We start from the raw sequence: 14,856 nt of genomic DNA, 5'->3' as shown, positions 1-14,856 counted from the left end.
TCATTGACATAAATACTTGCTTTTGAGGAATGAGCTATCCATTTTGAGCAAGTGACACGCTTTTGCAGGTTATCAACTAGGTTTTGCAGTTTGTACTAATTGTTCTGAGAACTGCATTAACTGTTGTGCAAATGTAAATAGTGATGTGAGAAATGCACCAAAGCGACCGAGAAAAACTGTAAATTAGCATACTCGATAATGTTTACTATGGTTTCAAACACCAAACGGTTATCCCATTGAAATAATTCACTGTATAAGGGTGTAGAGGAGATTTCTATGGAAGCTTGTTTCCGCCACAAAATAAAAAAAATTAAATGATAATTGTGACTTTTTATCTCACAATTGCGAGTTTACATCTCGCAATTCTGACTTTATTTCTCAGAATTGCGAGATACAAAGTCAGAATTGCGTGAAATAAAGTCAGAATTGCGTCTTATAAAGTCAGAATTGTGACTTTTTTTCTCGCAATTGCGACTTTATATCACGCAATTCTGACTTTATAATACGCAATTGGGAGATATAAAGTCAGAATTGTGACTTTTTTTCTCGCAATTGCGACTTTATATCACGCAATTCTGACTTTATAATACGCATTTGGTAGATATAAATTCAGAATTGCATGATATAAAGTCGCAATTGCGTGTTATAAAGTCAGAATTGTGAGATATACTATTCTGAGGTAAAAAAAAAAAAAAGTCCGTCTTTTTTCCCCCCTTAGAATTGGACTTTATATCTCACAATTGTGAGTTTATATCTCACAATTCTGAGAAAATATGTCAGAATTGTGAGATATAAAGTCAGAATTGTGAGATATAAAGTCAGAATTGCATGATATAAAGTCGCAATTGCGAGAAAAAAAGTCAGAATTCTGACTTTATAACACGCAATTGCGACTTTATTTCATGCAATTCTGACTTTGTATCTCGCAATTCAGATGTAAACTCGCAATTGTGAGATAAAAAGTCACAATTATCATTTAATTTTTTTTTATTTTGGGGCGGCAGTGGCTCAGTGGTTCATGTAGATTGTCTACAAACCGAAAGGTTTGTGGTTCGATCCCCGGTTCCACCTGACCAAGTGTCGAGGTGTCCATGAGCAAGACACCTAACCCCAGCTGCTCCCGACGAGCTGGATGGCGCCTTGCATGGCTGACACCGCCGTCGGTGTATGAATGAGTGAGTGAATGGGTGAATGTGAGGCAACATGTAAAGCGCTTTGGTGGCCATAGGTCTGTGAAAGCGCTATATAAAATGCAGTCCATTTATTTTGTGGCGGAAACAAGCTTCCATAGATTTCAGACACAGACAGAGTGTTGGATTTGTGTGCTTCTAGTGGCACCAAATGTAAAATAAATAAAAAAGAGAGATCACTTGTAAAAAATGGGTTCCAAAAAACTCTTTTTTTTTATGGCATTTAGTCTTAAAAATCTCATGCTATTTTATTGAGATTAGACATTTTGGTTATAGAAATGCAATTGGTAAATGTTAGGCATGGGCTATTCCTTCTGTTTCTCAATGGTGAAGGTGTCCACAGTGGATAAAGACTTGGTATGAGCTGCTTTCTGTTTGTTTGGCCTCGTTGTCAGACACATCCACAGAAAGATAGAAGCCCCTGCCAAAAAATAAAGATGAAGGCAACTGTATTATTATAAAACATTTACATTTTACAACAATCAGACATATCTCTTTTTTTACCTCTTCTATGGTTCTATAGCTATATTTCCATCCAAAGTTGCGAATTTAACTTATGCGCAAAATTGAAATATTGCATAAAACATTTGTGAATAAAGCACTGTTTCTATTTCATGTGTTCAAGAGAACAAAGTTGTCACTTCCTCGGAATCTGACGCAAAATATCTGTAATAAAAATGGAAGTTTCTGCAATTTGGGAAGCCACTGTGCCTCTTTTTAAGACATTATACGTAAATGACTTGCGCCTCAAAGAGCAACAAAAGTTATTGTGCGTTTGTATGCTGGTGATTGGGAACGCAATGTGATTGGTCCACTGGTTAGTCCAGTTATCCAATCACATCCTCTGTTGAGGCAAAGTCTGTTGAGTTTTTTTGTTGCGCATCAAGGGATTTCTTCAGTAAATGTGTTTCCATCATAGTTTATGCTTCTTTATGGATAAAACATTTTATGCCTCAACTGAGCGCATATGTTTTTTATGCACATTTTTTTTTATTTTTGCACATCTTAGTCTTTCTTTACAGCTTTTTATATGCAATATTCCAAAAATTGCATTAACATATTGGTGGACGGAAACATACAGCTTATGATTAAGAGTAAACCTACCTTGCATTGTATTTGAAATGCAGAACAGGTAGAGTATAGTGTAGCTGGTATATCCAGAGCCAAGAAACACCAAACCCCATGTTGTTCCCAGCAGACACATGAGGCCCAGCACTGTTCCCGCGTCCTTCACTGGTATCATATGCTTCTTTTTCTCCACTTGCTTTAGCTTAAAGATCTGTCTGGACACTTTGAGTAGAACTACTAAGTTGAACAGGAATATGACGGTGAAGTAGGAAAGGTTCACGCCATACAGGACGAGAGGCTCTTTGATCCAGCAACTGTACAGCATACAATAAACAATGCTAAAGTTAAAAAAGAGCTAAAAGCAAGCTAAAAATGAAAAGATTAAGTTATAAAGCGAGTACTTACACTGCATTTGTTACATTTGTTGCATTCGAAGTTGTTAATGTCACACTTGTAGTGCCATAAAGAGGATGAGTGATTTGAATTGTCAGCAAACTTCCAACAACAGCTGCAGGGATTCCTGTCAAGAGGAAAAGATTGCAGGATGAGCCACCACACTTCTATCATTAATTTTTATGTTTCCATAGTCCTAGGGCCGGATGCATAAACCGCTAAGACTAGTCTGAAGTTAGACATCATTTTTTATTCTTTAATATTGTTCATAACCTTTATAAATCAGTTACATAAAAACGTAGATTGGCCTTTTTTTTTATTGAAAAGTAAGAATGACTGCCCCTTGACTAACTGATAGTGGGTCATATATACAAGATCTTAACACACTGTCTTAACACAATGGCTATATGTTTATGCAACTGGCTGTCTTTAGTTTTTTGTGCTTACTTTGGACTACTTAACCTGTAAACAGTCATAAACCTTACTAACCTTAACAAACGGTATGCCATTGGAAAGCTTTTGATAGACATACATTTGTGACGAGTACACATCAGAGTCACGAGACAAGTTCAAACCATTATTATAAGATAATGATGCACATGTAAAAATCATGCAAAGATCAGTAGAAGCCTATTTAGAAACCAGTAGGAATCTATTTTTAATTTTGTTTCTAAAAAACATTTAAATCTAAAGAAACACTACATAAAGAAATATGTGAACCAAAGACGTCTCAAACCATATAGGAAAGCAGGTGTGTCCTTATATGGAACGGTAATGGAGCTTGGAGGTCATCTAGTGGAAAAGTTTGGTACTTGCACCTAATCAAATTCTCACTTTTTGTGAGGCATGCTCACTGTAAAGCCAGTGGGTGGAGCTTGACATCCAGCTCGTCCTCTCTAGGCGAAATGGGTGGAGCTTGAAGGTCAAGCCACACCCTAAACCTAAACATAACTAGGTCAAGCTCCACCCATTACAAGCAGAGAGGGGGAGCTGGATGTCATTTAGCTATTGCAGACATATGCTAAAACTTGAAAAAATATAGTTATATAAAAGTAAAAAAATTTAGCGCAGTACATATTACAATTTCATAAACTTATCTATAACTTTTTTTCTAATTCGCTTTTATACATTTTTCAGGTCGACAACAATGTGGAAGTGTCTTCTTGCAGGACAGACCAAACTTAAAGTGCTCCAAAGCTTTCAAGGTCTACGGCAATGTTAGTTAGAAATTTCATTATCAGGTCTATTAGGTTAAAGTATGGATAACTTGAAATCAAAAATTGAGCATATTTACATTTGTAGCACATATTCCTGGTTTTAAAGTTCATGAATAATCTGTGCACGTTATTCCTATAATAATCTTAATCTTTCAGCAAATAAATATTTTTATGTTTATTAGATTGTCTGCTTAGACTGCTGCCCCCGCGACCCGGCCCCGGATAAGCGGAAGAAGATGGATGGATGTTTATTATAATGTAATAAAATTCTCTGTCTCTTAAATGACATTTCTACACTCTTAAAAATGCTGGGTTGTTTCAACCCATGTTTGAAATATTTTCTAGAGTGTATTCATCTGTTGTCACAAATCCCTTTTTCTATCCTTTTCTTCCAACCACCTCCGCTTGTCACGGTTTGGGTTTTGTTTCTGTGTCTTGTCATGTGATTCTGCCATTTGTCTTGTCATTGGTTAATCGTCTGATCATTGTTCACAGGTGTTCCTTGTCTTTTAATTAGTCTATGTATTTATTTAAGTCCTCATGTTTGCCCTGTGTCCTTGTCGAGTATTGTTTGTTCTATGTCCCAGATCCGGTGTCTTGTTTTCTAAGTCTTGGTTTTGTGTTCTTGTTTTAGTTTAGAGTTTTCCTTGCCTGGTCATGCTTTTGTTTTGTGTTTGATAATTAAATTTGCATTTGGGGCCTCATCTCAACTTGGCTCCAGTGAATTCGCTACACCGCTATTCTCATAAGCCGCATTTCCGGCTACCGGAACGATTTGTCCCATGAACTTATTTCCCAGGAACATTTTCCCCAGACCTGTTGCTGTCTGTGTTTCCACCGCGGTCTAAAGTACCTTGAAGATTAGGCAAATTAGTCTGGTGGTGACGTAGGACTGCGCACTACTTTACAGTTCCCGCTAGATTTCATCCTCTGAATTTAAGATTAATAAAGCCTGAACCTCGCTGTCAGTCCATCAGTTGTATTTTTAAACTCCATTGTTGATTCGAATAGCAAACAACTGTTACTTCACACACCGTAACAGATGGTGGTATGAAAATGGTGGTTGAAATAAAATGCTGCGTGGAGTCAACCAATCAAAATGTGGCATCAATCAGCATGTTCAGCGCCCAAGTCCCACCCCTGAAAGTTCCTGATCTTTGAAAAAGTACTACCTTGCAAGCAGGGACTTTCGGAGGGGGAAATATTTTCCCGGAACTTCTTTTAGACCCTGATCCCTGAGGTGGAAACATGGCTATAGGTAACACCCCGGTGGACTAAATCAAGTCCTACACCTTTTCCCATCAAATACGCTATTTCACTCTGAAATACTGTATCCTATATTACGAAAGAAAAAATGGGTTGTGAACACTTACTGACGTTAAAGTTGTCCTATGAGACTTTGGCTACTGTGTTTTTGTATGTTGTTATACTCACCCCATCCGATCAGGGACAACTTGGTCATGTAGTGCTTGATGTAAATGTTGAACACTCTGATGAGAAGAAGGTACAGGTGCAAGGCTTCAACAGCCATCCATGTGAAACAACACAGCAGGCTGTAGTGTATCATCACAGCGATAAACACGCAGAAATCTTCCATTCCCAGTTTGGCAGCCCATTCGTTGAGCATGAAGCTGATGTTGAGGAGAAACAGAGCGCCACTCAGAGACACATGGATGCTGCTGGACACTTCTGCCCTTGCGTTCCTGAGAAACACACGTGCACTAAAGGTCATCAAGGCTGAAAAGTTTGAGGCAAGTAAAAAAAAAAAACAACTTTTGTTCAGCAAGGATGCATTAAATTAATCAAGTGACAGTAAGGACAGTAATAAAATCCATAATTCATTATACAATTATATTTAAAATAAATGTTGTTTTTAACTTTATAGTTATCAAAGAATCCTAAAACAAAATGTTTTATGTTTTCCACAAAAATACTAAGCATCAAAACATCAAGGTTACGTACACTCCTCGTGAACTGGTGACTGAAACTCGTGTGAACACACACCAATCAACACCGTGATGCAGTGCCTCGTTCCCCTTCTCAGGAAACCCGATTCCCTTTCGAAGTGGAACTTTGACGCTGGATCATGGTGTTGACGCAATGGGAACACAGAACCAACTGCACCATACTAAACAAATGCCTGGTCACTGTGCTGTGATATTAACTAGCGAGCTCAGTTGTAGCCAAAGGCTGCCATTCAACTCACCTAGTGACCAAAAGCTAAGGTGCAAGGATTCACAGCTCAATACCCTCCATATACTTTCCTGCATAACTGATCCGGGGAAAGAGCTAGCTAGGGAGACTGCAGCTACTCTGTGACTGCCAGCAATTCCCAATTGGAAGAAGTCAGACTAAAGTACTGCTACCCTGACCATCCAATCACTCGGCCATCAGTTCTAAGGGGAACCTTACTGAAGGGAGCATAGAGTTAGGTATCCCATCCTTAAGGACTGGGAAAGGCCTCTAGAGAGAGCACAGCTGCCTGCTCTGCCTGAGGAAGAAATAGCGAAAGTGCTTTCAGGAAGCCTGAAAGTGCTTTTTCGGGAAGCGACCATCAAAAGGGTGTGTAGACACTAGCCTGTCAACACCCTACCTCCAAGGTAGAGGGGCCAAAGAGAAAGAAGGACGCCAGTGGTGATACAAACACTTCTTCCTCCAAAAGTTCAGTTATGCTCTGTTATCCCATTACTCCTAATGAACCATTAGGAGACATGTTAACATAGTCCCCCCACTGTGTCCACATTATCACCAGGTCCAGACTGGAGGGGAGACAAATGAAGTAGTGAGACGTGAATAGCGGTAATGCCCATTTTCCTTGCTCTACAGCCCATTCATATATGATTATATGGGGAAGCACATTGATGCGAGCTCTGTATCATCTCAGAGGGGACAACAGATAGGAAGGTAGAATGCTACTAATGGTCATGACCACTCTTCCTATTCTGTCAACAGCCCCTTCTCTTGCATCCCAAGGGATGTGCAATAACACTGTTTCCATATTCCATGTATCAACCATACAAATGTGATTCCAAGGGAAGCATTATGATGTTTCCTCTCAACCCCAAGCCGGAGAGGGCGACAGATGAAAAAGTGGGATGTGAGTGGAGGTACTGCCCACTCTCCTCCTCTATACTAGCCCATTTATATACAATTACAGAGGGAGAACATTGCTACCACCTCTGAACTCCCAGTACTGGAGGGGGCGACCGATGAGGGAGTGAGATGCAAGTAGTTGTATTGCCTGCTGTCCTCAAAAGGGAACGTCTCAGGTAACGGATGTAATCATGGTTCCCTGACGGCTGACACCGCATCATCTGACGCATTGGGGGCGTGTCCCATATGACCTGGTGTCTGAGGCACGTGTACCAACTAGCCAATCACGGCCAATGCAGTGATGACGTTGCAGGGTGCTCCCCAGTGTATAATAAGGGCACCTGAAAACATGTCATTAGTTTCAAATGTCTGTAGGAAGATGCACTGGCATGCCCGAAGCATGGCAATGCGACACAGCATCTTGTTCCCCTCTCAGGGAACCATGGTTACATGCGTAACCTGAGACGTTCCCTTTCGAGGGAACTCAATGCCACGCCAGGTGACGCAGTGGGGATGTCAATACCAACTACCTGTGCCTGGTGGAGACAAAAAAAAAAAAACAGTCTAGAATCTTAGGCACTGAAACAAAAAAAATGTAGCCAGTGAGTGGAAACACCCTGCACAACGTTGCAATGGGAAGGAGTGTAACCTCACTTAATACCCCGATACCTAGGAAGGTGATAGAAGAGAGTGTGACTATCATAGACGATCATCTCAAACATCTGTCAGCTCTCAATCCAAATATATTATCAGGGGCTAACCCTTATCTTTATTCTTTTCTAGTAACAACACTCTGCACCCCAACTCCCTCTTCGGTGGGGGAGGGTGGAGAATTGATCTTCCTCTAAAAACAGCATACTGTCCGCCCAAACTTCCTGTTCCCCACACCCTCCCCCTCTGAGGATGGAAGAGAGTTATTCTTCTCATGAACAAAAAAAATATTGTTGTTGTTAATCTCCTCAAAAGTAGCTCGCTGCAACCCCGAACCCTCCTCAGAGGGGAAGGGAGGAAAACTTTGTTTACTCGCCATATTTCCTTATCTTTCTTTTTTTCACACACTGCAATCTTCACACAGCACACAGACAAGCAGCTTCCTGAAGACATTGAAACTTATTATGTGTTTTCAAGGGGCCTTTTTATATGCTGGGGAGCACCCTGCAATGTCATGACTGAATCAACCATGATTGGCTAATTGGTAAACCTGCCTCAGACACCGGGGCCCATGTGGCGTTGAGTTCCTTCAAAAGAGAAAGCATAACACTCAACTTCAATCACAACACCTGAAAGAGGAGGATGGGAGCGAAGAAAGATCTTTGGGATTTGGCTTATGTTGTACTGTATTTTGGCCAAAATCTCCTCCCTAAGATCATTCTTAGGCTTCTTGCGAGGCCGTCGCCTCAAACCCCGACTCCTTGCCTTCTGACCCTGTCTCCAGCTAGGGCCGGCTACAGGGTCAGAAGATGGGGATGAAGGACCCTGACTGCAGCAGGAAATGTACTTCTCAAACTCCACTGACTTAACCTTTTCCTTCCTGAACTCTCAACGGCGGTGCCAAAAGTCCGGAAAGTATCCGGGGCATCAAAGAGAAATGATTCTCCATCCCAATTCTCCTTGAGATGGAGGGTAAGATCTGCAGTAGGGCGGAGCTCCAGGACTGCATCTGGAGACATCCTCAAGCCTTGGCTGAGGTCCATAAACAGGTCAGCCTGGTAGACTTGCAACACCACCATGGTGTCCAAAGCGCCACTGGCCTGGCCCGTTGCCACATATGCCTTGCCAAGGAGCCTAGATGTAATCTGACAGGGCTTCGATGGCAAGACCGGAGCCTTTTAGAAGGATGGACTGGAGAGATAGCCAGAAGAGATAGCTCGCAAGCACATCTTTAGTCTTGGGGATCCTCACATATCTGTGTTCAGCCCTTTAAAATTCTAAGGGCCCTATCGCAATTAACTTTATACACCGACGCATGAATTATTTCTATTTTGCACCCGACGCACAGCAGACTTTTCCCTCCACAGACGCACGTCATTAAATTAGGGAATGAACTTGCGCTTCCGGGGGTGGTTCAGCGAAAAGAGGAGGCGTGTCTTGATGCTATTTTGCAGTTCTAGAAAACAATTCCGCCACAGACCAGGAAAAACCTAGTCTAAAGTCAGTGGCGCATTATTCATATGCTATTTTACAGGCGCATGCTTGGCCATAATGTAGCGTGTGCACAACGCGCATACACTTTGCTTCTCTACTCTACACAGACGCAGCAGTTGACATTTTTGCAAACCATACATAATTACAAGGAAAAATATTCCACACGAGAGCAATCATTGTGGTGTCCATGAAGATGTGAAAAAATAGGCATAAATCTAGCTTACACACAGGGATGGGCAGAATTTCAGATACATGTATTTAAAATACGTATTTGAAAAACAAAATACTATTTTGACATTTAATAAATACATTTAATATGAGTATTTTAAAATACATAAAATACTTTTTGCCAGTCAACCTCTTTATCAGGGTATTGATTTTGTGCATCAACTAGTTCAGACATTCACTAGCTCAGCATTGGATCAGCGACTTTTTTTGGAATAAGGTGAGAATGTCATGATCAATTCTACTTGTTGATTAAAGTTAAAATAATGCATTATTCACTTCAGTTAACATAGCAGAGCACAGACAAGTGGGAAAATAGTGTTAGCCAATCAGTCTAGACCGGTTGTTGATTTTTATCAACTAGCTTGTCAAATGTGTTTAAAGCATTACTGCATGTTAGGGCTGGGTGATATGACACTACATATCATAGCGATGATATAAAGTCTGAATCGATGGAACTTTTTCGAAATCGTTTACATAGATGGGCCTATTTGTGGGGTAAGCAAATTTATCCGTGCAGCTTTTAGTGGGCAGGAATTACGGGAACGTCTGTTATTGGCTGAGGCGCTTCAGATCTGTCGGTTATTGGCTGAGGCGCTTCAGACCTGTCGGTTATTGGCTGAGGCGCTTCAGACCTGTCAGTTATTGGCTGAGGCGCTTCAGATCTGTCGGTTATTGGCTGAGGCGCTTCAGACCTGTCAGTTATTGGCTGAGGCGCTTCAGACCTGTCTGTTATTGGCTGAGGCGCTTCAGACCTGTCAGTTATTGGCTGAGGCGCTTCAGACCTGTCGGTTATTGGCTGAGGCGCTTCAGACCTGTCAGTGATTGGCTGAGGCGCTTCAGACCTGTCTGTTATTGGCTGAGGCGCTACGGTTTCGTTCCAATGAACTGCAGTAGCCAAGGCGACATCTATGTATATATCTATACCCGCCCGCGCCGTCAGATCATTTAGACGTGTGCTGTTTTCAAGAGATAACAACGATATAAATACTGTTCGTTTTCTCACACAAACCGCTCATTTCGTGTCTTAGGCCATCAATGTGTACTTACGATGGGGAATTGTTTAATTTGGACGATGGGGAATTGTTTTAATTTGGACTCTGTGCTTGTGTTTTGATACAGTGACCATCGACCTGCATGACATGACTGACAGACAAGAACGGTTTGACCTAAAAATATCAAAATTGAAACTACTGCGGAAACAAAGACACCTACATCTTGGATGCCCTTGAGGTAAGCTAAAACATATCAAAAATTAATTTCAAAGTGAACTATCCCTTTAAAGGGAATGTGAGATGTCTCTCTGATTGGTTTATTGCACGTTACGCCCAAACCACACCTATGAGTAATGAAGCTACTTCAGACCAACCCATTTTAGATTTGCGTCGGGCACCCACAAAGTTACTTGCGTTTCGCGTTTGATACATGTGTTTCAGATCTTTAAAATAGGGCCCTATAACTTGATGCAAGAGGGGAGTGAACACGGGCCAAATACAGCTTCTCCCACGATCTCAACACCTCTTCATTGATTTATGGGAAAAATTGAGATTGTATGACCCATGTGGAATCACCTAGATCTAATCTACCTAGAGCATATTCCTCCTTATCCGCCGACTAATCTTTTAAAGTGTGGCTATGGTACAGGTCAAAACATCAACTAACTTCTCATATTTGGGGTTGAGGTAGGATATACGGACTCACTTAAAATATCCATCTCAACTCTTATCATGTCTAGCTCCTCAGAACAAGACACATTTTTTTTATAATTGAGCACCAAATCAGAATATTAGAATGATTTCTGAGCGATCGTGTGGCACTGAAGACTGGTGAAATGATGCTAAAAATTTAGCTTTGCATCACAGGAATAAATTACAACTATAAATATATTTAAAAGGAATAGAGTTATTTTAAATTATAATAACATTTCACAATATTACTGTTTTTACTGTATTTTTCATTAAATAAATGCAGCCTTGGTGAGCATAAGATGCATTTTAGGTTGCATATTCAAATGTTTGGCACCCATACCACTGTAAATGCATCTTTGGCTTTGATGAGTTTATATGCATATGAATCAAACCACAGATTATATATACATTTATATGAAAATAGAAGGAACAGCACCTGTTGAACATGAACGCCAAGACAGTGATAGCAGAAAAGATCGCAGACAGACTGCAGCCGATGTAGCTGACGTAGGACAGGATCTCCCACTGGCGTTCATCAATATTATTCACCTCAATCTATTCAGAGTGAAGGGGGGACAAAATTTAAATGAAAACAATGAAATTCAAATAATATCAGCACAGCATGATTTCGTACTTGCTCAGCACTTACTAGAAGCACAGCAAAAGGGGTCATGTGATTACAGGAGCACTCCACAACATCACCACTGAGCTGAGTGGTGTTACAGCCATCCGTTCTCCAGGTGCTGTTTCCTACATATTCCATGTGAAGTAAATACATTTTAGTATTAAAAATATATATATAAATATAGTACAATAGTATATAATACAATACAAAGCTTATATGTCAGTTTAGCATAAATTTTAAAGGGATAGTTCACCCCAAAACTAAAATGTCACAAATTTGCTCACGCTCATGTGTTCCAATTGTTCATTATCATTCTAATTAGGGAAGTCTAAGAAGGGAATAGGGAAGTCCACACCACAGCTATAATGATAAAGAGTTGATACTTTTTAACAACTGATTAACTATTAAAACACTGGCAGCCAATAAGAATGCACCAGACCTTTGTGGAAAAAAGTGTGCTTGTACTGTAGTACAAATCATGAAAGCATATCATTAAAAAAAAAACTATTTTCATTCATATTTTAATGCAACAAAAGGCCACATAAGTGTTCACTATCATGACTATGTTTCTTAACACACTTATGAACACTTGTAAAAAGTTCACTTTGCAATGATGTCAAAATAAGTACATTTTAAATGATAATGTTTTAATAATCTTTTGTCATGCTTTAAAGAAATACACTTATTTTAAAGTGTTGACTAACTAAATCACATGTAAAGTGATTGGATATAATTTTAACTGCAGTGTGTTCTTTGATATTACACTTACATTTAATATATTTTAAGTGCATTAAATTGCAACTTTTATGTGCTGCATATATTCAGCAGGACATTTAACCATAAAGTAATTATGAAATTACATGTATAAAGATGGACTTAAGTCCTACTTAAGTGGGTCAAAAAGACTCTTAATTGTAAATGAAAAGCAATAAAATTTCATAAGCATTACTTTCAGTTTGCACTGAAGTATATTCTTCTCAAATATATTATTTAGTCTTTTTAAAAGCATACCAAAGTGTAGGCTACTTCTTTTTCACAAGGGGACGACGTAACTGCAGCGTGTGCTAAAAGCTATTATTATAGTAATAGTTCTTGGTGTGAACAAGCCTTAAAATGTGCCATATGTGAATGATATTTAAAAATGAACAGCACACAGCAGAATTTTCAGTGAGTAATAACTTCGAGTCAGTTCGACTGGAATATAGTCATATACACCACATTTATGATACTTTTAAAGAATTATTGTTGTTTTTGGAGCTTGAAGAATTGCATGAATATTCTTCAAAAAATAAATTAATTAATAAAACAGCACATGGATTAATAACGACACGAGGTAGCTAAACGATGACAATTTTCCCTTTAGTTCCCACTCACCTTGTTCATCATAGTATTGACAGGAATATATGTAGCTTGTCTATATCAACACAAAAACAGAATTAACAAATTAATAAAATGTTTTGGGCATTTTAAGAAAATTTGAAAAGGTATGCTTACGTTTGTGTGATTTGTGTAATTATTGACTGGGAACTGTATTATAAGTGGATTGGTCAAATTCACAATGTTGCGTCCAGGAACTTCAATCCGTATGACTTTGGACATTATAGCATTATCCAGCTGTGAAAACAACCACAGACAGACAGGATATATGATAAAGAGTGAAGGGGTTAACAACAGGTTTAATAGTCCCTTAAAACAGTCAGAAAAACAAAGTTAAACCTTACATTAAACTGATCATCGGAATCATATGTAACTACTCCAACTTTCTGCTGGTTTTCTGGGACATTCTGGAAAGGCTCCATTGGGATCGATATGTTTGCTGTTCGAGTTTCATTAGACACCTTAAAATGGAAAGGAGTGAATGAAGTCATTTCACCGTATCATTAACACTTACAAAGGCTATGAGATGAAAACATGTTACATAGTGTCAGCGTCATCTTAAAGAAAGTATTTATAAAATAACATAGTCTTTTAGACTTTTGGGAGAAGAGTCTTACTTTTGGAGCGGTGACTGGTACACGACCGTTTGTCTTGTTCATCTTAAGTACAGTCAAAGCGAGCTCCTCAAAATTGTAGGTCTGCGGTTCCTTCGTCATATCTATAATGCTGTGTATGGCTTCTTTCTCGATTCTGCAAAATTATATCATTAGCACGAACACAACCAAGTCAACACAAGATTATTTAGATCTTAAAAAAAAAAAAAAAAAAAAAGATTGGCATGTGTTTACCTATTGCAGGTGTTCTTAGTTGTTTTATTTTGTGAGCAATCCTTTTTAGCCGTCTTAGAACAAATCATCTTTACTTTAGATTCCAGAGTCTCTGCAAAGGTCTCAATGCAACTCTTGGGATTTCTGCTAGAAGATGGCTGTACTGGATGTGGCACAAAAATCAGACACTTTTTCCCACACTGTTTGTTTCTATGTTTTTCTCTCTCTCTGTGTGTGTGTGTGTGTGTGTGTGTGTGTGTGTGTGTGTGTGTGTGTGTGTGTTGTTGTTGTGTTGTTTGACCCTTAATTCACTAATTATTAAATTACAAAGAAATGTTTAATGTTAAAAATATTTCTATTGTATTTGTACAAGGAAAAATATAAATAAAAACAGATTAGCTCGAAATTTACTAAATTAATTTGTTGTATCAACTTACACCGTAATATATTAGAATGTAAAATGACATGAATGATTTCTGAAGGTTCATGTGACACTGAAGACTGGGGTAATTATGCTGAAAATTCATTATTTTAAAATACAAAAATGTTTTAAATTAGAAAACAGTTCTTTTAAATTGTTATAATATTTCACATTATAAGGCTATTTTGACCAAATAAATGCAGCATTGTTGAGCAGAAGGGATTTTTTTCAAAATCTTAATTATTCCAAATTTTTTGACCAGTAGAGCATTTGTAACAAAATAGTTTTTAGTGGATCGTGAAATTATGTAGACTTTATGCTAATACATTGCTCGGAAAGGGGATGTAAAAAATCAGTATCACACTACTGTCTAAATACTGAGATCTAAAGCGCAAGACTACGATAATGAAATACAGTGTGATTTCAGGAACTTACTGGTGGTGGATGTCTTGGGGTTAGATTCTCTAACCTCTCCATAGATCACGATCAGAAGTAGCAAGAGTCTCATATCTTACACTCTGTGGATACATAAATACAAAATATTAAATTAAATACATTATACAAATATGTAAAAGGCTCATCTTCTT

General features: G+C 38.9%; 1 protein-coding gene across 1 annotated transcript; it reads right to left on the bottom strand.

The window, feature by feature from the left end:
* Positions 1-1,389: 1,389 nt before the first annotated feature.
* On the bottom strand, positions 1,390-14,005 carry LOC308686892 (adhesion G-protein coupled receptor G2-like). The gene is made up of 11 exons (XM_081358970.1): positions 13,870-14,005; positions 13,639-13,771; positions 13,366-13,482; positions 13,139-13,258; positions 13,019-13,058; positions 11,669-11,769; positions 11,456-11,574; positions 5,303-5,571; positions 2,664-2,778; positions 2,295-2,572; positions 1,390-1,611 (listed from the first exon to the last, which is right to left on the bottom strand). The coding sequence occupies exons 1-11, from the start codon at positions 13,935-13,937 to the stop codon at positions 1,496-1,498; spliced, it is 1,476 nt and encodes a 491-aa protein (XP_081215096.1). The 5' UTR covers positions 13,938-14,005; the 3' UTR covers positions 1,390-1,495.
* Between the last annotated feature and the right edge of the window lie 851 nt (positions 14,006-14,856).

The sequence above is a fragment of the Scardinius erythrophthalmus genome (genome assembly GCF_964197995.2).
Source record: "Scardinius erythrophthalmus genome assembly, chromosome: 2".
Lineage (NCBI taxonomy): Eukaryota > Metazoa > Chordata > Actinopteri > Cypriniformes > Leuciscidae > Scardinius > Scardinius erythrophthalmus.
The sequence above is the reverse complement of the archived record's forward strand: the minus strand, read 5'-3'. Positions and strand labels throughout refer to the sequence as shown.

What these genes read in the sequence shown, in the direction of transcription:
- LOC308686892 (XM_081358970.1), bottom strand. Translation starts at nt 13,937, where the DNA reads ATGATTTGTTCTAAGACGGCTAAAAAGGATTGCTCACAAAATAAAACA. An exon ending in ATTCCGATGATCAGTTTAAT is followed by an intron (nt 13,259 to 13,365) that starts GTAAGGTTTAAC and finishes TTGTTTTCACAG; the next exon opens with CTGGATAATGCTATAATGTC. An exon ending in ACAAATGTAACAAATGCAGT is followed by an intron (nt 2,573 to 2,663) that starts GTAAGTACTCGC and finishes TATGCTGTACAG; the next exon opens with TTGCTGGATCAAAGAGCCTC.